Below are 23,412 nucleotides of genomic sequence, written 5' to 3' on the forward strand. Positions count from 1 at the left end.
TCATCTCATTCAAACATTTATTTTACAGTATTCGTTAAAGTTCAGAGATTACTATTTTGAACCGCAATGTTTGTGTATGTGTGTCTTGTGATCTGTGTTTATCTCTTCTTTCTTGCAGAATAATTACCGCTAGAGCTTTGAGTAACATGATTCTGTTATTTGTAACAAGACTTGTATTTTAAGAAAAAAAAGGCTTGTTCTCTTAAATGTTACATTTTCTTTATCAAAGAGCTGTTTTTTTTTCCAATAAAAGCAATACTACCTTTTAAAATGAACTGTTTTTATTGTAAAATACTCATCTGACCTAAACACCGATTCATTAACCCAGACCCAAGTTAGAATGAGTAAATATGCTTATAGTTTCATAACATGGCTTTGATCAGGGGTGTCCTAACTTTTTCATTTGGGGTCCGCATACAGAAAAACGGAAGGGTGCATGGCTCTGAAATTCTGTCTCAAACTTAATAAAGACGCTGAAATGAATAAATCAATTAAGTATTGTTTATATATTTTTTTCTTTAACTCCTACATAACAGCTTTCTGGTAAAGGTGATTAGGCAAATAGTTTAGGATTTTCAAGATTTAGGGGTGGCATCTGCCTTTTATTGGACCAGACTAGATCCACCGCTGCACTGAGCAGTAACCAAATCCCAACCATATTTATTCGCCACATTTTTATTATTTTAGTTGTAAAAAGTGTATTATTAGTAATAATGGCACCTATTTTGGACACTCCCTTCTCACGCTACCATGTTTTGTTTTGTTTTTAACTAATTCGTGGGTCGTGTCAAATGTCATTTTTAGTAACCTATATGCCATGGCCCGCTGAAAAAATGGATGGCCGTAGTTTGGACACAACTGGCTTAGATGATCAGTTACCACCGTTTGTGACCCATTCATGCTTGAATCAAAGATAATGAATAAAGTACTGTTTAGCTTATGCCAGTGGTTGTCAAATGGTGGTATGCGTATCCCTGGGGTACGTTAAGGCACTGCAAGGGGTACATGCGATTTTATAATATATTTTTTAAGTTTTTAAAACTAGAATTCATGGCAGGCTGCCACCAGGAATGACAAAGAGTCCAAGTGTCTCACTAAATGCAAAAACACACGCTTCAGTGCAACTGTGCAACAATGCAATTTTCACTATTGACAGCAGTTATTATTATTATTAGCATTTTCTGCTTTTCTTTAAAATTATTTAATGATTTGTTTTTGAGAAAAGATCTATACTATGATCCCAAATGAGGATAATTAAGTTAAATATTTCTTCTTTTTTTCTAGTTAAATCTTTTTTTTTTCCCTTAACAGTTCTAGAGATGCCACTACACATTGAGTTAAATCAGAAACTGATAGCATAGCACTTAAAGTATTTTCTTCTTCATCATCATCCCAAATGCTTTGCGCTGGTTCGGAAGGGGACTTGGCTGATTTTTATTTTTTACAGAGGGTACACATACTGAACTGTCATTTATTGAACGACTTTTTATTTATTTATTATTTACTATTATTTATTGAAACGACTATTTCTGACAAACTTTATGTGTTCGTTTCCAGGCGATTTTAGTCTAAGCGTTTACTAGTCTTTCTCATTCTGACATTAGTGGTTGCGATAATGGGGTTTGTCCTCGTGACGTCATAGCGGTCGACGCTTTGACCCGCAGTATCCGTTTAGCTACGAGACTGCGCGCCGGAAAGCTACATGATAGCAAAGTACCGAGTACGACAGACACAAACCAAAACATAAGTAAGGCATGCATACAACCTTGTAATCTGGATTCAAACGCTGTTCAGAGGATCTTATGTAAAGTGTGGCGAGGGGCAATGGAATTTAAAACCATTGTTTAGAAAAGTGAAATTGTCTTTTTTTTTCTTTTTCTTTTTTTGCTCTGCCAACTTACGGCTAAGTCAGGCCCAGGTAGCGTTAGCTGTGACTGTGGAGCGTCCTTTTTGTTCTCACAGCAAAACAAGGTAAGATGAAACTAAAAGCACAACACTAGTTTGCACGTTTCATTTCACTAAAGCAAATTATTTTGATGCTCTTGCTAACCAAGCACTTGTGTCTTATATAACGGTAAATAGTACGTAAGGTAGCTAATTGCTAACAGCGCTATATGCTATCACTACAAATGTAGACTTAACCAATAATCTTAACATTTCTGAGAGCTATCAAAGGGAATAGAATTTTAGTACTCGTAGTTTAGATGGCAAACCGTTGTTATAACCTCGCTAAGTAGTTGCTGAAGTTGGATCAGTGTCCGGTAGCAACAAACCCATGCTTTACATAAAGTAAACATGAACCTACGATTGACTTCATCGTTCCTCAGTTTAGTGCTAATCAACATGATGAATTTGTGTTGTTTTATTTCAATCTCAACGGATGTAATTTGTTCTGTTGATTTAAAACCAATTGTGAGTTATTAATTTTAGTTGATACCTTCATTCATCCATCGGGTATGTTAAAATTATTTACTTTTGACAAATTTCGGATTAGCAAATTCCCATTTACTTTTCTGAGCCACATACCCCCGTGTGTGTGTGCAGTAAAATGAAAAAGTTAGTAAACCGTTTGGATTATCATAAATTCCTACATAAATTGATCATAAAATGTAATCATATCTTTATCTAAATCACAAGTATAAACAGAATCTGATTAAATTAATACTACACAAACAATCTTATGTTTGCATAAAAAAAAAGAAGCATTTATGTATGTACAGGACAGGGAGGGGAAAAGTACCGGTAAGTGAACCCTTAGTTTATTAACTGGTTGAACCTCCTTTGGCAGTAGTAACTAACCTTAATCAAACGTTTCCTATAGTTGTAGATTAGACCTGCACAACAAAACTGTTCTTGTTCAGCAAGATTCTTGGGGTATCTGGCATGAATAGCTCTCTTGAGGTCGTGCCAGTGCATCTCAGTTGGGTTGAGGTTAGGACTTTACATATAAACTTGTATAAAGATGGGAAAGGTTACAAAAGTATCTCTAAAAGCCTTAAATGTTCATCAGTAAATTAGAAAAAAATGCCTATAAATGGAGAAAGTTCAGCAGTGTTGCTTCTCTTCCAAGGTGTGGCCGTCCTGTAGAGATGACTGGAAGAGCACAGCGCAGAATGCTCACTGGGGGGAGACTTTACAGATATACTGGCACAGTGGCACATGCCAACATCTCAGATGACACATCTACCATAAAGAGATGCTAAGTGTTCCAGTTTGGTCTTATTTTGTTAGGGCAGCTCTCATATGCAGCTAAATTCAGTTTAAGTTGAAAATGTTCCAGATTTGATGCGACTGGTCAAATTCAGATAAAAGCATACAGTTCCATATGAAACATTGCATGGCTTTGCGATATGCATATTGCATGGGCCAATATCGCGATATTGATATTTTTTCCGATATATTATACAGCTGCACTTGAATTCCTTTGCAGGATGTCAGAATAGCCTCCTGCAGCAGCTGTTTGAATGTCCAAACTTGACAAATTCTAAAATGAAAAAGATTTATTGAAAATGCATCACCCTTGGAGTTGTGATTTTCATTAACTTTTAACTTGGACAACTTCTTTTTTTTTTTAGGAATGAGTGATGACCTCTGTGGTGGTGTCCGATGGAGGAGGAAATATAGTGGAGTATGTCACTATGGTGGAGGAGCCTCAACAAGTACGAAAGTACTGCTGTGATGAGATTCAATTACGGTGGTGGAAAAATGTATCTGTTGTAGATTCATAGAAAAGTTGCAATATTCAGGTCAATAAGTTGTTTTTGAAGTAAAAATAAATAAATAAATAAATCTTGTTTGTTCCGGTTATATTAGAAGATCCAAAATAAACCACAATCAGTCCCATGGGGCTGGTTGACTCATTTGGAATTTCAATACAAATCTTTACATTAAAAATAATATTAAGTTAAATCCATTGTTACATTTTTAAACTGTTGCCATTACAAAACTTAAACTACTAATGAATTATTGTACTTGTACCATTATTTAACATTCTTAACTGCCAGTCAAGTCTCTTGACAGACACATAATATAATGGGAATAGGGAGTATCAATTTGGCAAAATACATTGGAACGTCAGTTTATGAACGACCTGGTTTATGAACAATTTGTTCTATGTTGCAACTTATTTTAAATTTTTATTATTACTCAGACATTTTCGGTTTGCAAGTTGTCCTGGCATACAGTGCAGGCCAAATTTTTTTGCCACACATTCAATGTCTCAATAGTTTTTTTGTCATTGCTATTTACTAGTGCTGTCAGGCGATTAATTTTTTTTTAATCAAATTAATAGCAGGATTTTTTATTAATCTAATTAATCAATTTTAATCTCATATCTGCTAAAGGTCCCCAAATAAAAATTATTGAATTCTAGGACATAACAAATCTAGTGACTAATCAAGTGAATACACCAAGAAGAGAATATTTGAAATCTACATTTTTATTGTTGAAGTGTGCTTCATAAATGAAATTAAAAAGAAATTTTTTTAGCACATCAACAACCAATTAGGCCAGGCATTATTTAAAAAGATAATCTAAACTTCAATTTTATTAAAAAAACTTTTTGACAATAACAAGTGGACGACAGTATGTGCTGCTTTGAACACCCCCTTTTTCTTTTATCGCTGTAGTGTGAGCAGCAGGTTGCTGAGGAGGAGGAAGATGATGAAGTAATCCAGCAGGAGGTAGATGCAGTGATTGTGGGAAGAGGTGAGGAGGCAGAGGAGGACGATGAAGTAATTCAGCAGGTGGTAGAGGCAGTGATTGTGGGAGGCGGTGAAGAGGTGGAGAAGACGGAACATGTGATAGTCCAGGAGGATGGCTGTCCTGCAGTGATTGTGGAGGAGGTGGCCAGTGCCCAAGTGGAGGAGTGTTACTCTGCACAGGTGCTGGTGTATGATGATGATACTTACCTGATGCAGGATGTGGCTGAAGAGCAGGAGGTTGTCACAGAAGTAGCTGAGACAGGTGAGACAATACAATATTAAAATGTATCCTGTTTGTACTTCCGTTGTTTCTATTCGTGGACTGGATATTACACTGCAAGTCCAATATATTGTATTTTGACGTGTACAAAGTTTATTCTCACTCTACCACACAAACTCAAAACATTACATTGTATAATATAAAACTATGCTATTGCTGTTGTATTTGGCAATATCTTTGCATCTCAGAATTTCTTTGCCGTTTTGTGAATTTTAAAAATTAAGAAAATAACAAATTAATAATTTGATAATTTTCACCCGATCTCGATCAACTGAAAATTACACGAACGGATCGGGACAACTCTAATAACAGTTGTCTTCTACCTCACCATTGTTGAGCTTCAAAGAGAGAAGGAAGTGCCCACTGAGCTTAGTGTCACAGAGTCATCAGCATGTTGCATCAGAGATTCTGAGAGACTGGAAAAATCACGGAAGGGCATTGAAGTGGATGCCCATTGATATTTTGTGGTTGATGAATGCATCTGTTGTGATTTTTTTCTGTTTTGCTCCTTGTTGGAGAACAGCAAACATTGAACAGTTGGACAACTAAGTAATTTTTTTTTTTAAAGAATGTGAAATTAAGTACACCTACAAATTATAGGTTTATTCTAAAATTTAACCAGAAAGCCAAATATCCCCAAATCTTTGTGGGTAGTATTTAACACAAATTGAGTGAATTTTCCTTTCCTCAAAATTCATGGGTACAAATGTCCAATATTTAGATGTACTACTAAAACATTTCCGCATGGCACAAAATACAATCTGTGAGGTGACTTGTGAACATAAGATCAAATAAATGATGATTAACAGATAAGGGTAATGTAATGCTTAACACAGAAAATGAAGGGGGAAAAGCAAAAGGCTTGAATTATAAACTAGTTAGTTTTTGGAACAATGAACTTACCGGCAGTTTGAAAATTTTCAATTATGAACTATGAACTGAACTAGTTCCTTTAAAAATTTGTGAGCTGAACTTTGAGCTAGTTTGAGCTGATTGGTTGTTACCTGTTCCCTTTACACTACATTTCTTTATTAATACTGGCCCAGATCCTTAACCCCTTCCGACCCGCATTTTTTCTGCTGGGCAAAATTTAGGTTTATTTTATTTTTATTTTTACTGATTTTTACTCTTTTCCCCAGTAACAACAACATGTGGGTTATTTTATGTTTTGATTTGTTGTACTGGATGACCGGATAGTATGACTGTAACGTGTTGTAAACTTACCAAGCTTATATGTAACATTTTTAACATGAACATCATGCAAATCAACTTGCGATTGTGATTGGTTAGCTAGGATCCAATTATGAACCAGACGTGTTGACCATCCAAATTATGCATTTTATTGGTTTAGAATTATGCATTTTATTGGTTTAGACCCGCAAATATGTCATGTCCACTGCAATCACCTTTAGGTCCGAAGGGGTTTACGTGATATACTGAAAACACCGTTGCTTATCATAGTGTCATCAGTGTTTAGTCCTGGATTGTAAGTATGACTGCAGCACCTTGAAGGAAAAGGGTGTCTTATAGATACATCCTGTTTATTGTGACATACTAGTGTTTGTTACTGTTTTGAGGCCCTTCATACGCTTTACATATGTTTGTGTCTTTTGCAGTGGAGATGTCAAGCCAGGACTTAGTATGTTTCGATAAAACTTTTGAAGCAGCTGAAGCTCTTCTGCATATGGAGTCTCCTGCAGGGTTGCATGATCGCAACACAGGTAACCACACTTTCATTACCTTAGCCATCAATATGTATTGGTATTTCCTCCATTGTACCCTGGCTAGGTTCTTACGTAAGCTTTTTTTGTAAAGAAAATACATTGGTGCCTTACAATGTCGACAAAAAACATTGCTCATTGAGATATGGTTAATGTTTTAACTAACCCATTTAATTGTCATAGAGTATAGTGTAGTAGATGTTTACCAGGCTTTTGTGTATTTTTCTGAATACATTGCAAACTTCAAAATACTTCCTCTCTTTAAAAATAAGAGTCGCTAGTGCCAAAAGCTTACCGTACGTACCCCTGGGAAAAACATATAGATTCAAATTGTTCAACATGCCACCATTGCCACCCTTCTGGCTTCAATTAGCACAGACAAAAAAAAAACAAGCAAAAAAGAAAATGGTTGTAGTCAATCATATTTCTTTTTTTAATAAGTAAAGAAAACAATTAGGAATTGCTCAATTTGGAGGAAGAAAAAGAGGCTATCTGGTAATTTTCTGTTCTAAAACAAACATGACCGAATCTGCTATTTACTAAGCATTTAAGGAAGAGTGCTAACACATTGGAGAGCTGTTGCACCAAGTGGATTGACATGAATCATGGCTCCAACACGAGAGATGTCCTTTGAAGCAAAGTAGATAATTACAATACCCCTTCAAGAAGGTATTGAAGGTGCACTGTTTTATGGGTAGCCAATGGAGTCATTGGTAGATGGGTGGTTTGGTCGTTGGAGCGATTGAATGAGTAACCGGGAAGACAAGTTCTTTTACATGTTATAGTTTTTTTTGTAGATGGGTGGATGGAAAACCTTAAGAGAGACTATTGCAGTAATCACGTCTGGAGGAAATAAGGGCACGGATCAAGGTATCATTAGCATATTTGTGGGGTTGGAAGTGGGGCGGGGTCAAAAATGAATTAGAGGTTATCTGATCTGTGGGGAGGAGGTGGGTGTGTGACCATCAATAGAGAGTGTGCAATCCTGATTGAATTTGGGATCAATAATGTTAAATTCAGATTTATTGCCGTTGAGTTTGAAAAAGTTGGTGGTCATCCATGATTTTGTAGCAGAGAGACGGTTTGAGAGGACAGAGACTGTGGCATTGGTGAATTTTGGTTGTGTTTGAGTTGTGTGTCCTTGGCGTAGCAGTGACATTGAAGTCCTTGGTGGCGACTGATGTGTCCAAGTGGTATCATGTAGATAATGAAAGGGAGGGGACCAAGCACCGACCCTTGAAGGACACTGCATTACTATGATGGAATGTGATGTGCAGTTGTTCATAGCAATATAATAGAATCAGTTGGTGAGGTAGGCTGTGATCAAGAAGAGAGCTGATTTACCTGTGTTATACTGTAGACCAGAGATTGCAACTGGCGGTCTGCACTTTGAGTGACCCCCTGATTTATAAAAAAAAAAAAAAACAACATATGATGATGTTATGGCGCAGACACTTACGTCAGATCTTATGCTGCCCTATACTACAACATGAGTATGCCTAATAATTTCTTGTCGATAGTACCTCAACAATATTAAAAAAAAAAATGAACACAAAAAAATGTGTGCAAAGACTGAGATCAATTTAGTACTGAATTGCTGAGATATAGCCTGACACTCTTTTCCACCCTCTGTTGTCCTGATTTTTTGGGGTCGGGCTAAAACGGTGACAAGCTAATGCAACCAATGAACAGTATGTGTGTTCTTATTTCATCTGTGACAATTCGACACAATTGCCACTTTATTGATAAGAAGTTCGCCCATTTCTACCACCTCAATGTGCAATTAATTACCCATCAAGCTATGCCTAGAACTTGAAAAATATACAGATTCCCCAAAGTGTTATGCATTTGTTATTTGGCCTACAATGTCTCTGCTATGTGCATGCATGAGTGGCGCACACAGTAGGATAGCGGCACTGCCGCCACATAGACACGCGATGTTGTGACTAGCTACACTCAAATGTGGCGAGGAGATTTTTTACTGTTTAGCCACATTGGATTAAAGGTCCCATAGTATGAAAATGCACTTTAGTGGGGGTTTCTATCAATAATATGCATCCCCGGCCTGTCTACAATCCAACCAGGTAGGAAAACAGTCCTTCCGCGACTCCTTTAGCTTTCTCCTCCTTTCTAAAATGTGTGCCTCAAACGGAGAGAATAAACTTCGTGACTTAGTGATTTCAAAAAGACACGGAAGTGCACTCGACCCAGCCCCCTTGGGTTAGTGGCACCACCTCTGGTAAAGGTTTGTCACACCCACTGACATTCGAGAAGCTGGCTGCTCCTTTCTTTTTCTCCCCCTGCTTGCAAATGCTTAGTGGCACCACCTCTGGTAAAGGTTTGTCACACCCACTGACTTTCGAGAAGCTGGCTGCTCCTTTCTTTTTCTCCCCCTGCTTGCAAATGCTTTGTGGAGAGGGGAAACAATGATCAGGAAAAAGTTGTTGCTTCCTTTGTCCCAAGTCTTTGAGAAGACAGTGGATTCATTTTATTTTGAAGGACGTGCACCAACATCATTTCTCAAAGGACTGTTTTGTTAGTGAAAGCCTGTTCAGAGCTGGATTTGCAACACGTTTAAAAATAATGGATTGGTCCCAACAGTGTGACACGACTAAACGGGAATGATGTAAGTTTAACATTTTTGATTTAGCCTTCCTTCCTATCCTTTCTAATAAGAGATGTGCACCTTCTACCATATTACTGGTGTATTTTTAGTGCCTAAAGTGGGAGCTACATTTGTCGTGTGGAGGTTGTTTGGTTACAAGAGGTCTGATATGATAAAGCAGACGGTGGTTGGATAATATGAAGCGGTTGCGTATTGTTTTGTCAAGATACAATCCGCGGTGGTTAATTTGCCGTGACTGGCAACTCGCCACCTAGTTGACATGACATTGTGATGGTAACCGGCCGCTATGTGGTCTCGACGAGACGGCTTGCACGTTGCGACCGTGCAGTGGCCTTAATGTGCACATTTGTGTTATTCGTACCCGCTTGTAAATGTCTACAAACATTCACGGCCGTTTACGGCAAAATAACCATTGCCTAAACAATCACAAACTAACGCTACAACATAGTCTCTGTAGTAATGTTATGCTACTTTTTCTTATGGTAAAACGTTATGCCACTTTTCCACATATTAAAATAGTTCTCAAATGTGTAAAAGACATGTCTGTATTCTTCTTTTCTTCTGCTACCATGACTGAAATCACTGCCCCTTCGAGAGAGAGAAGGGTATGGCCTAGGCGTGGCCTGGTGCAGCTATTTACATAAAAGTGGCACACCCCTAAAACAGGCTGTTTTGAACAGAACGTTTTTTGGCTGATTTAAAGACAGCAAAAATGTTAGATCCAAAAATATTAGACATGTCTTTTACACATTTGAGAACTATTTTAGTATGTTGAAAAGTTGAATAATATGAGACCTTTAAAGGTTTCATGACCCAGTGCCAACCCTGGTATGCTATCAAGTTTGGTTTTAAAGAAGTCCAGGAGCTTATTGCATTAGTCTGTAGTAAATGACTGAGCAATATTGTCCACTGGGTTGAGCAGTTTAACTCTTTTACCGGCAAAAACGTTTAATGCCGTTTATTAAAATCCAAATGAATGCTGCCAAAAATGTCAAATTACGTTTACGATGTTTTTTTTCCCTCAATGGGCAGTGCTAGTGGTGTGCAGCGCTGCTTGGTCAATGGGCTTGTGAAATCAAAAACACCCACTAACTATGGCCAGCAGATAGCAGCATTCTATCTCTTTTCAATGTTCTGCCAGTGTATGCAATTGCAGTGAAACAGATTGATATGATGTAATAGAACGTTTTCAAGGGTGACGTGAATGTTTAAAACCTTTGTCACATTAAATCTAATTTACAGAGCGGCACTAAACAAAAAATATTAGTGTCAAAGTCACAAAAAGCTTCTTTTCTCCTTATTTCAATTTTCGCTCAATGTCACTCAAATTACCTATTTTCAAATAGTGATTACTAAAGAACGGAATAAGGTAGAATTATTATTTTTTTTTCTAATGAAGTAATGGAATGTGATCTTTCATTTGGTACCCAGCATGTTTATGTAGTAAAAGTACACAATATTCTGTTTGCCTTGAAAGATGAGTTAAAATGCTCGAAATTGGCTTCCACTGTCGGGGTTGTTTTGCGGGTAATGTGTTGCAATAAAATAGTTAATAGTGTAGAAAAGTGTGTCGGGGGTTGGAGGAGCTAGAGTGAAGGATGTCTGAGTAAAACAATGTAGGCTGAGGTGAGTGCACCTCTGTACAGGTAAGTGAGGGCTTGTATGTGTACTTTGCGTCTGGTTTTATTGATTAGGCGTTCCAGTTGTCTGTGTTGTTTTTTGCGAGCGTGTAGTCCAGGGGTGTACCGTGGGTGAAAGAGACAGATGTTGATTTAGTTGAAGCAAGTTGATTGAGACCGATGGAGAGGATGTTACTGTAACTTGAAACCAGTTCAGCAATGGTTGGCACTTAAGGGAGGGTGGAGGTTGAAATGGTGTTAGATATGTGAGTGGAAATTGTGCTGGGAAAAAAAGATTTGAGGTTTTGGAAGGATAGGGTTAGAGTATGGTTTTGATGGGACTATTTATGTGGGAGGTTATAGCCAGGTGGTGATAATAGTAAGGTCGGTGTATGAGAGGGTGTCAATACAGACACCAGTTGGGTAGACCAAGTCTAAGACTGTGGATGGGGATATTAAACTTTGCTGTCGCAAAATGTATTCTCGCGGTATTTGTGAGTTCACAAACTCCCGAGAATCCATCTTGTACCGCTCCCATTGAGTTCCACCGATCCAAACCACTGGTGGTTTGGACCAATCACGGAGCGACAATGTGTTTGGGGGCGTGATATGCAGCTCAACTGTGACGAAACCAGGAAGCCAGTGCCGACGCCGGGGCAAATAAACAAACCTAACATGGACGAATGGACGCTGCTATTAATTCTGTTCTCGCAGAATTACTCACCATTTTCTTGTTGAATGTTGAAGAGCGAGAGAAGCTTTGTGCTTTTTTGGCTGGTAAGGTAAATATGTTCATGCTTTTTTCCCCCTTCGACAAGAACGAAGACGACATTATGATCCGTGGCCGTAATTGGTCAAAACAAACGTTTACAAGATGCTGCATCGTCCAATCAGCTCAAAGATTTTACAGAATGTCCCGCCTTTCCCGGGCAAATCAACGCTGAGCAATCTCAGACTGATATTGTGGAGAACTCCCTCGAGTGAAGCACAAATCATTTGGCTATTGCCAGGCTAGGGAATATTGGCATGTTGAGTAAAATTAAAAGTGCTTAAAATGTCCACAAAGACAGTTGTAGTTTTGCAATTATGAGCCTATGAGTAGTATGGATGATGAGACTTTGAAGAGTTGTGTAATGAATTCTGTGAAATCAGAACGGAAGGATGTGATGGGTTTGGGAGGGCGATTAAATGATAGAAACTGTCATGGGAGTGGAGCCAGCAAGTTCGAAGGAGAGAAGTACAAAAGAGGGCACTGCAAAAACGCAGCATGGCCAAGGGTTGTTCACACATGATTTTATGAAAGCAGGACACAGAGCTAGCTACCGTAGGAATACTGTTGTGTGTGAAGTGGATCAGCCTGTGTCGCTATACATATAAAACGATATACATGTGTAACGGAAAACTATTGTGGAGAAAACGGTGAAAGTCGGCAACAGATACAGTAGGATGCATAATGCATATACTGAAAAGTAGAACTAGATGTCAATCCATTTGAAAATCTGTGGTGGAAATAAAATAAAATGTTCAAAAAGCAAATCCTCCAACCTGCAAATCTTAGCTGGTAACAGCAGTCAGAAGAAGTTCAAGCCAGGTTGAGGACTAGTTTGTCACTGATGAAGTACACGCCTTAGTTACGGGGAGAAATTTATCTCAGAATCACTTGCACAAATACATTTTTGATTTTCATGTGTTTCTGAGATCCACAAATGCAGTCGTGATTGTCACGTTTTGTAGATCCACAAACATATTTGTGATTTTTCCGTGTTTTCTCCACTAAAGCAGCAGTGACCAAAGAGAGGCAAAACAAGCTCAATAAATTGTGACAGTCTACAACAGTTCTTGCCTTTTTTAAGTGTTTCTTTACAGCTACAATTGTGGTATTTGAATGAAAATTACATTGTCAAACATCTGTGATTCGCTTTTGTTCTCCAAAATTACACATTTAAATGAGTTTCAGGAGCAGTGATTGTGTGATTTTTGCCAGGGGTTTTATATAGCACTCTACATCTTCACTTAGTGCTTTGTTTTTGCCCAAGAACACAAACAAATGAGACTCAAATGCAAATTCACAAAAATTGTCAGTAGCAGAGAGTACTATCAAGCCTGTGGTAATGTGGCCAGAAAACAAGTAGAAGCAAATTATAATGGAAAGAACAGGCCAAAGTTATTGCAAAGAAGTATAAAAAAAAAAAATACCTAAAATTTTGCTTAAAGCAAAGCCATGGTGAGACAAAGGTTATTATTATTGTTGTTGTTATTATTAATAATAGTAATAAGAGTTATTTTTTGTTTTTTTGGGTGTGATAAAGCAGAAGATGTGATGATGGAGACAGTAGTGGAGGTTTCGACAGAGTGTGGACCAATTGAGGAGGAGGAATCCTTCCCCATCCCGCCTGATTGTGAACCTATTGCCAAAAAGAAGAGAGGAGGTCAGTGTCAAAAGTCATTCTACTGGAGTGGTGCTACAAAGGAATCTTCTCTTTTTGATACACATACTAGTAGGCAAACAGAAAAAATACATGAGTGTTTTTCAAATATTAGGTGGACGTAAGACAAAGATGCACCAACCTACATCCAATGGCTCCTTTGACCTGGGGATTAAGAAGAGACAAAGGGAAGGAAAAGGTAGAAAGACATGTTTTCTTCTATTTCCTGCCAATTTGTTTATTTTATGATTTATTATTAGCATGATACCACCCTAAATCAAATTTTGAACATGTTTAAAATGTCTTTCCAATGTCAAATTGTTTACGAGCATAAAAGCATTTAGCATTTGGCAAACATCTTTGCAATCATTTGCAACCTTGAACGAACCCTGACGGAAAAACACACTCGCTACTTGTGCACACCCTCGCAAGTCTGCGGCGCTCAGTGAGTGAGAGAGAGGAGTGAGAAGTATTTGTTGCCATGGTGAAAAATTCTGTGCTAGTTAAATGTCTGGACGCCCCTTCTCATGCTTGCCGTACCCGTGTACCTTTAGCTGTTGCACTGCTGTAATAATAACTTTGTCACGTTAGTTCGTATTTGCTTAGTTAGAAATATTTTGTGACCTTTTGGGGAACTTATTTGCTGTACGATTATAAACTAGGCGTGTTAGGCGATGACTTCAATAGTTAACTCACGATTAATCGCAAATCTTATATTGGTTCTAAATGTACAAGACAATGTTTTCATAATCTTGTTAACATAAAAGTGGAAAAAAATTTAAACTTATAGAAATACAGCTGCATCTTGAATTCATTAATAGTAATTTCATAATAATTCATAAAATTGAGTTAAAATTAAAAAGATGTACTGTACTTTAAAAAACAAGTGTGATATTGATTTGAGTCTAGGTCATTTTTCTGCCACTAGATGGCATTATGCATTTGTAATCGTTGGTGACAGCTCAATGCATTTTTCTTTTCATATTACAAGCATGAAAATCCCTCACCTTTCGGCGAAATTTGCCGTTTTGAAACCAAAATAGGTCGGGGAATCGTGCATATCAGATGAGAAAATAATTCCAGGGGTGGGGACTAGGCGACCGAAGAGTCAGTGTATGAGTGAACTCCGGGTGGGATGGGTACTGAAGGCTGTTTTTTTTTCCGGCCGTAACATTTTTAACATTTAAATTCTCCATCCACCGCATGCCCCCCACCCGTTTGACAAGTGCCCGACGAATATTAAGGGGCAAAATTTTGGTCCAAGTGCTTCTCAACTTTTTCACCCATGACCCGTTTTTATGCCTAATATTAACTCATTGAATACCAGCCATTTTCATTAGAGCAACCCCCCTTCAATACCAGCCGTTTTACTGGATTTTGACTGATCTTGCAAGGCCCACAGAATATTGTGTTCTATTGCTATATAAACATAGAACATACCAAAAGAAAAATTTGACTCTTCTTTCATCAGAAAAATAAGTGTATTTTTATCTTTTTCCGTTCTTTAGTTATCAGCGTTGGAATATAGCCAAGTTTTGTCAAAATTCCAATTCTTGAGAAAAAAACGTAGAAAAAGAGCCTTTTGTAAAACAAACATTTCAAGCACAACTTGGACTTTTAACACTACTATTTTTCTTTTGTGACAGCTCAAACATCTAAGTAATGTTTTCGTGCAATAAAACAATGTCCCAAAAAGTGCTTTTGATAACAAAATAACAGTTTATTGCACCTAAAAATAAACAATTGACTGGTCTAACTGCAGCTCTGCCGCAGTATCCAGTCGTCCAGGGGTCGACGTGACCGACAAAGCAAGCCGTTAACCCCGGGGCTCATCGCTCGGCGGTTGCTCATTGCGTTTGCTCAACGCAGCGTCATTCCTTGACATGCGGCAACTCTATTGCCGCCGTTTTGCCTTGGTGAGCCGATGAGGATGCTTTTTTTTAAGCCAAAAACCAATCCTGCAGGGTTAACTGTTTTGTTTTGCCAATCGCTTATTTTCTACTTCCTCTCCGCTGCTCCTCGCAGCTTGACAATACGCTTGTAGTGACAGACGACACTCCCAGTCCCAATCTTCACTTCCTGCTTCTCTCCTTCAACAACAAGATCCTTGTGTGATACTGGCCGATCTTATACTTGCTGCCACCTGCTGGCCGTTTCTTTTAAATAACATTGCAGTCAAGCCTAATCCTTTAGTCAGAAGCTGCGCCAGACCCTCCTGTACACTCTTGCATTAAAAAAAAAAGCTACGCGACAACTATGGCGCTTATAACGTATTGACGCGTCATTTGTATTGAGAGAGTTGAGAGCTATCTAATTTTTAACATGACGTAACTTGTGAAAGTCTGCACATTTTTAAAATTGTCAAATACAACTTGACCCCAGTCTCTCCACAAATATATGCATTATTATTACATGTATTACTGCTAAATTTTGACATTGACGTGTCTGCTGGGTTGCGAGTGGAACTCCCCCAGTACAGGCTTTCTAAGTTAAGGGGCGGCCATTTATGGCGTTAAAGGAACTTTAAATTAACTCAAAATTAACGCACTAATTTTGACTGATCTGGCAAGGCCCACACCCCTATATAAATATATGGTGTTTTTGCTTCTAGGCAACACCACCTACCTGTGGGAGTTTCTGCTGGAACTGTTGCAGGACAAAAACACATGTCCTCGATACATCAAGTGGATGCAGAGGGAAAAGGGCATCTTCAAATTGGTCGACTCCAAGGCCGTATCCAAACTTTGGGGAAAACACAAGAATAAACCTGATATGAACTATGAAACAATGGGCCGAGCCCTGAGGTCAGCCATTCTGCACAAACTCAAACTTCAATAGTTTCTTTCAAAGCATTTCTATTCAACATCAGCATGTTTGTTCATATGCAGATATTATTACCAGCGTGGAATCCTTGCAAAGGTGGAGGGTCAAAGATTGGCCTACCAATTCAAAGACATGCCAAAGAATATTCGGATCATTGAGGATAATGATGAAGGTGAAGAGAACGAGAGAGTGTTGTCCAACCAGCAGGGTCCCGAAATCCTGGGTGCCAACACCACTGCCGCCTACCACCCTCAGCAAACCTACGTCACAATTATCCCCAACACCACCACCAGGTGTCACACTTGTTGATTTTTCATTCAGCTTTGCATTTAATTTGTCATACGCCATACATGAACTTCTTGTAGTAATCGTCTATTTATTCACTATGTAATGGACAAAGCGCTTTTCACTTTTTATGTTAGTCATCTACAGCGCCTTGCAAAAGTATTCATCCCCCCTTTCAACATTTTTGCACGGTACAACCACAAACAAATATATTTCATTGAAATTTGATGTTTAAGTTAAACACAAAGTAACACACAATCATGAAATAAAACGTGTTTATCATATTTCAAACTTTTTTTAAACTAAAAAACTGAAAAGTAGGGTGTACAAAAGTATTCACGCACCCCCCACATCCCCCCTTAATTAATACTTTGTCGAACCCCCTTCTGCTGCAATTACAGCTTCAAGTATTTTGGAGTATGTCTCTATTAGTGCTGTCAATTATTATTTAATCGATTAATCGACTAATCAGATTTATTTTAAATTTGCATTAAAGTGCAGTACAAAAGCCTTTTTCCCCGATTACTGTTTATCAACCAGTGATTGGTGTTTATTATGTACTTCGTATTCGTATAGTGATAAAAAAAGGGGGAATTGATGTTGTACTATGTTACTGATTCAATCATTGTTTTCCAAAGTAAAAACAGATGTTTGCAAATGTCTAATTTAGATTAAACATAGAAGATAATCAGTCTTCATTCATGAAGGACTACAGAAATCAGTGATCAATTATTGTTGATATGCTGAAATCAGAGCATTTTGACAATTTTAAATTGAAAAATGGCTCCAAAACAATTACTCGACTGTTAAAATAGTTGTTGATTAATTTGATCGATTATTTGTCAATTAATCGATACATTTTGACAGCTCTAGTCTCTATTGGTTCTGCACATCAGGAGGCTGAAATGTTTGCCCATTCCCCCTTGCAAAACATCTCCAGCTCAGCCAGGTTAGATGGAGAGCGTTTGTGAACCGCAATCTTAATCTTTAGTCGGCATTATGAAGACTAAATGACACACCAGGCTGGTCAAGGACAAAGTTGTGGACACATTTAAAGCAGGAGAAGGATACAATAAGATTTCAAAATCTTCGAACATCTCACAAGTACTGTTCAATCAAGCATCCATAAGTGGAGGGAGTACCAAACAACCACAAATCTATAAGACAAGGCTGTCCCTCCAAAGTTTCCGACCGAAGAAGGAGGGCACTCATCAGAGAAAGTACCCAAGAGGCGTTTGATCACAGCAAATGAACTGCAAAGATCCACAGCAGAGGTAGTTGAATCTGTCCATAGAACAACCATCAGCCGAGTATTGCACAAATTTAACCTGTATGGAAGGGTGGCAATAAAAAAGCCATTTCTAAAAGCGAGCCACAAGTCACTTCTGCAGTTTGCCAGGAGCCATGTAGGAGACACTGCTGACAAGTGAAAGAAGGTGCTCTGGTCAGATGAGACCAAAATTAAACTTTTTGGCCTACATGACAAACGCTATGTTTGGTGTTAGAACAACGCTACTCATCAGTCTCAATACACCATCCCCACTGTCAAACATGGTGGTGGGAGCATCATGCGCTTGGGGATGCTTTTCTTCTGCAGGGACAGGGAAGAGTGTGAGATGGATGGCGCCAAATACAGGGCAATCTTGGAAGAGAAGCTGTTTTCACATATGCTCTCCATCTAACCTAGCTGAGCTGGAGCTGTTTTGCAAGGAGGAATGGGCAAAAATGTTAGTCCCAACAGGGATGTGATTTTTCCGCTAATTCGCGGAATTCCGCTTTTTTTATCTCCAAAAATAAAATGTTACAATTTTTTAAGTGGTAAAAAATCCGATTTCGTCTCTCTACAGCATTCCATTTTAGTGTTTCCGTAACTGAAATGAAACGGATCTTGCGATTGGCTGAAGTCTCCGTGTTGACCAATACACGCGCTTGTTATAAAGGCATAGGAGTATGCCATTGTTTGTTGACCAATAAACGCGCTTGTTATAAAGGCATAGGAGTATGCCATTGTTCATTTCTCACAAGTTTTTGCCGGGTGTTTAAAGAAAGATGTCCGTGATCGAACGCAAAGATGCTCCGCGAGTTAAGGAAATTGACAAGATCGTAAAAAACAAGTTTCGATGGGACTTGTTAGAGAAGGATATATCTACAAATGTTGGAAAGAAGGCTGTGACGAATTTGTTCAGTGACTTTATTCGGAAGATCGATCGTGCCGGGAAAGCGCTTTGCATTTGGTGCCATGATACCATTGACTATGGTGGGAGAGGTTTCAAAGCTCTCGAAAGTCACGCAAAGAGCAAAAAACACGTGAAAGAACTCCAGTCAAGAACAACAAATTATTCCATCGCTGGAAGTTTCGGTGCCCAAACGAAAACTCCAAAACTTTACGGCCTCCATCCCTTATTGACATCACAATCGGAAGCGGTAATGGAGAGACGTGATCCACCCCGACAACCTGTACCAGTTGCCGATAGTTGTGAATTTTGAGGTCGTGGTAACTCAAATGAATGCTGCATGTTTGCACTTTTCAGGTTTCAATATGTTGACTGTCTTGATGTATGCAGTTACAGAGATGATCTTAGTCAATCATGCATTCGACGAATGCATGATTGTGTTTTTACCAGAGCTTGCTGCATGAGGTATTTTATGTTTTTGTTATGCATTATGTATTAAATTAAGAATGATTGATTAAATGATTTATTGCATGGTAAATATATATGATGATATTCTCAGTGATAGTTTTTAAAAGCAAAGGCAGTCACTCAATGTTTTTGAATGTGACTGATTTTGAGTTGACTAAAACTGCAATTTTACATGGGATAATTCAATATACATTGAAAATTTATGCTGTTGTTTTGTCTATTTCTTTGTCATCTGAGTGCATTGAAAGTACTTAAAAACACGGAAAACCCATGAGCTCTGGACCTAGCTGGGTGCCCGCGGCCCCCAGACCCCCCGGCTAAATTTTCAGATAATTTCACTTTGGTCAAATCACATCCCTGTCCCAAGACATGCAAAACTGATAGAGACATACCCCAAAAGACTTGTGAAGCTGTAATTGCAGAAAAAGGGGGTTCGACAAAGTATTAGTTCAGGGGGGATGAATACTTTTGCACGCCCTACTTTTCAGTTTTGTTGTTGTAAAACAAGTTTAAAATAAGATCCACTTTGTTTCACTTCATGATTGTGTGTTTAACTTTCACATCAAATTTCAATGAAATATATTTGTTTGTGGCTGTACCGTGCCAAAATGTTGAAAAACTCAAGGGTGTGAATACAATACTTTTGCAAGGCGCTGTAGGTGTCTTAATTGCTATCGTGAAGTCGTCAAATACTACTTTATATTAATAGTAATAGTCTAGTTTTTGGAAACACCAGCCATTCAGTAGTGGGTATGTTGGTAAACTGGTGTTAAATGATTTATGTTTTTTCTTCTCCAACAGGCCCATTCGTGCCATGCCTGTGGTAATGACTAACTCACTTGGCCAAGTGACATTAAACTCTTCCCCTATCCTAAGCACCACTGCAGGAGCCCCAGTTACGTTAACAAGTGCTAGTACGACCCAAAAATTTGTCATCCAGACCCTGCCCACAATGCTGCCGTCTGGTTCCAAAGCAGGTGAGAAAATAACAATCATCACCATTCCGGCCAACCAGCTTGCCACGCTCATGCAGGCAAATCCGTCAGGCCCGTTGACGCAGCTCGTACAGGCCAAACCTGTCACTACACGTCTAGCACAGGCTGTAACAAAGCCAGCGACAACACCTACCGTCCATTTAGCAGCAGGCACACCCGTACCGCAGCTTATCCTAGCCAAACCGCAGCCCTCTGTACAACAGGTCCAAAGTCCCACCCAGCTAAAGGAGTCCTCCAACAGTCAGCCACAAGCAGCACAATCAGAGTTCCCATCAATCTCCAGTCCAACAGTAGCGCCAGAAGAAAGCCCAGCTTCGTGAGAAGTCAAAGCTCAGTTGACATGTGTTCGTTCGGGGCAGATGACAGACTGTAAATGCTGCTCTCACTGTGAACAAATTGAAACCCCACAGAAAAGAAATAAAACTGGTATGTCAACAAACTCAGCTCAAAGAAGATGGGCAGCCTTAGATTGCAAATGAAAGAATTAACATTTGCAAACAGTATATAAACTTACTGAAAAGATTTTGTAAATGGAAATGTACAGTGCATTTTTATACGCAGCAGGTATGTTTTCTTCTCTTAGGCGCCGTTTGTTTGGTTGTGTCATTTTTGTTTTACATTTGTTCTTGTCTGAAGATTTCTGTCCTTCCCCTGCACTGTTAAAAACACTGCTTCTTTTTTTTTTTTTTACTGCAATTTAAAAGGGAGTCAAAAGATGTCTATATCCAAATAAGAAGTTAGATTTGTGCTCCACATATGAAGTATAGTATGCTATTATTTCTTGTACTATCAATTTGACTAAAAATGTGCTATAAAAAGTTGAAAAAAAGGAATTGCCTTTCATTGTGTCTCATTACAGCCGTAAAATGTGAGAGAAAAGTCGTTGGTGGGTTGTGGTATATGGGGCGCCGTTTGTAAAGCATATCAAAAGTTTTTGCACATTTAAAACTCCAGGGAGCTAAATTGGATTATTTGTCAACTTAAATACAGTACCGGTAGTTAAATCCAAATATTAAATGTTAAATCTAAACATGTAAAATCTGAATCCAATTTAGCTCCCTGGAGCTGTCGCAGAATGTCCCTCTGAGGTCACTCTCATCTTGAGTTATGGAGCAGGTAAGTTGTGTTCAGACTGCAGGCATATCTGATTCCATTCGCATTCCTCCTCAAATCCAATGTTTATGTGTCCAAATCTGGGCAATTTTATTTACCCACCTGTCAGGTTGCTGTAACGACGATGTCGAACGGAAGCGGGGCGTCGCCCAGCGCATGTTGTGATATTGTTTATGGGTCCTCACTGCCCGTTCCTCACAAGCGCGTTCAGCGTCGTCGTCTTTTTTTTCCCTTTTTTTTTTTTAATGACCTTATGTCTATGGCGACAAGACATAGGCTGACACAGGCTGTTTGCTGACACAAACCCAGAAAACAGGTGAGCCATGATTGGCCGTTACCTATTTCCTCAGCACAAGTGAGGTCATCTCAAATCAACAGCAAATGCAGAAATGTGTTTTTAAAGGTAATAATTGTACATGAAAAAGTTATCAAATTCATTCTGGACAAAATATTTATTAATTAATATAAAAAGGTTAATCGATTTGATATCAATCCATTTTTTTTAAACCAGCCCTAATATTTACATTATATTAATCGATTACATAGTCAAAATATACAAGGTTCCGTTTTGCTCACTTTTATTGGCACCCCTTCATTTTTTTTGCATAATCTCAACAATATCTTCAGAAATCAATGGAAATGTACTAATTTTATATCATCAGAACCTTTTAATTGGATGTCCAAAGTAATTCAACAAAGGAACTTACATAATGTAATTGTAAAGAAAAAAATAGAAAACGCCGCATGTGCAGCAATACTGGCACCCCTCTTTGATATTTGGTTCCACACTCTTTGGCAGTGATGACAGCTTCCAAACGTTTCTTGTAGCCATCTTTAAGCTTCTTGCACTTCTCTGCTGGTATTTACCCCACTCTTCCTTTGCAAATTGTTCAAGCTCTTGAATGTTTGCAGGTTTCTTTTCCCAATGGGACATTTCAGCTCATATCAAAGATTTTCAATCGGATTGAGATCAGGGGTCATTGCTGGCCATTTTAAAACAGTATTTTTTTTGCATTTTAACCATTCCGGTTTGCTTTTGGATGTGTGCTTTGGGTCTTTGTCTTGCTGGAAGACCCATGACCATCAACTCAAACCAAATTGTCTAACTCTTGGTAGGACATGTCCCCCTAGAATTTCTTGATCATTCTCTGATTTCATGATTCCTGTGATATGATTAAAGCCTCCAGTACAAGATGTAGCAAAGCAGCCCCACAGAATTATGGATCCTCCACCATGCTTAACTGTTGGGAGGGTGTTCTTTTCCTTGGAAGCTTCATTGCGCTGTCTGTAAACAAACTGTTAGCGTGCATTGCCGAAAACAAAAGATTGTCTCAGGAATGGTCTTCACCTATGAAGCCCTGTTTTTGGTTCAGTGTGTGGCATATGGTACTTCTTGAAACCATGATCCCAGACTGTTCCAGGTTGGCTTTCAGGTCTTTGGATGTTTAACGTAGAGTTTTTTTTCCCACCATTCACACCAACCGTTGAAGACTTCTGTCATCAATTTCTCTCGTCCCCCCACATCCATGGAGATTCTTGACATTTCAATGCTCGTCAAACAAAGTAACATTACGCACTGCTAAAACAGGGCTACCAAAGTCTTTGGAGATGGCTCTATGCCCTTTGGAGGTCTTGTGTTTGTGAATTATTGCACTTCTGGTGTCCTCAGACAGCTCCTTTGTTTACACAATTTTGACAAAAGAAAAGGGAATAACAGGTGGCTTTTAAAAACATCGTCATCATTCATTGGTTAATTCATGTCAATTGGGCACAGACAAATTAGAATAGGGAATTCTCATTTGTGATTTACCAAAGGTGAGTCACAATGCGTTTCCATACTGATTTACAGGAAAGGGTGCCAACACCAGTGACAGAGCACATTTTAAGTTTTCTATTTTTCCGCCCATTGTTTGTTTTAAATAGTTTTTTAATCATTTGGTCTTTAGGATAAAACACAAGTTCGCTGCAAAAAATAAAAAGATTTACTTGATTAATTTTTTCAGAAGATATTCCACATTATGTACTTTACTTTCATGGGTGCCAATAATGGTAAGCAAGACTGTATATATTACCCTTTGAACATGAAAACGGCTTAGTGATGATCACTCATATGCTTTCTCTTTTTTTAATTTTTTTATTTTTACTTTCTATTCAAATATTTTCCATTATTAGTTTACAG

General features: G+C 38.5%; 1 protein-coding gene across 6 annotated transcripts; it reads left to right on the plus strand.

Annotated features, from left to right (window-relative positions):
• The first annotated feature begins 1,659 nt into the window (after window positions 1–1,659).
• elf2a (E74-like factor 2a (ets domain transcription factor)) lies at window positions 1,660–20,953 on the plus strand. Of its 6 annotated transcripts, none has more exons than XM_086085144.1 (10): window positions 1,660–1,971; window positions 3,576–3,659; window positions 4,629–4,682; window positions 4,746–4,965; window positions 6,600–6,704; window positions 13,259–13,378; window positions 13,491–13,574; window positions 15,987–16,179; window positions 16,264–16,491; window positions 19,927–20,953. In XM_086085144.1, the coding sequence occupies exons 2-10, from the start codon at window positions 3,585–3,587 to the stop codon at window positions 20,438–20,440; spliced, it is 1,593 nt and encodes a 530-aa protein (XP_085941270.1). In that variant the 5' UTR covers window positions 1,660–1,971; window positions 3,576–3,584; the 3' UTR covers window positions 20,441–20,953. The 6 variants fall into 6 exon arrangements, with proteins under 6 accessions (XP_085941270.1, XP_085941271.1, XP_085941266.1 ...); XM_086085145.1 differs by having other exon boundaries at window positions 4,755–4,965; XM_086085142.1 differs by having other exon boundaries at window positions 1,666–1,747; window positions 1,913–1,971; window positions 4,629–4,965.
• Window positions 20,954–23,412: the final 2,459 nt, after the last annotated feature.

The sequence above is a fragment of the Leptonotus elevatus genome, chromosome 9 (assembly GCF_054856555.1).
Source record: "Leptonotus elevatus isolate MCC_2025b chromosome 9, RoL_Lele_1.0, whole genome shotgun sequence".
NCBI lineage: Eukaryota > Metazoa > Chordata > Actinopteri > Syngnathiformes > Syngnathidae > Leptonotus > Leptonotus elevatus.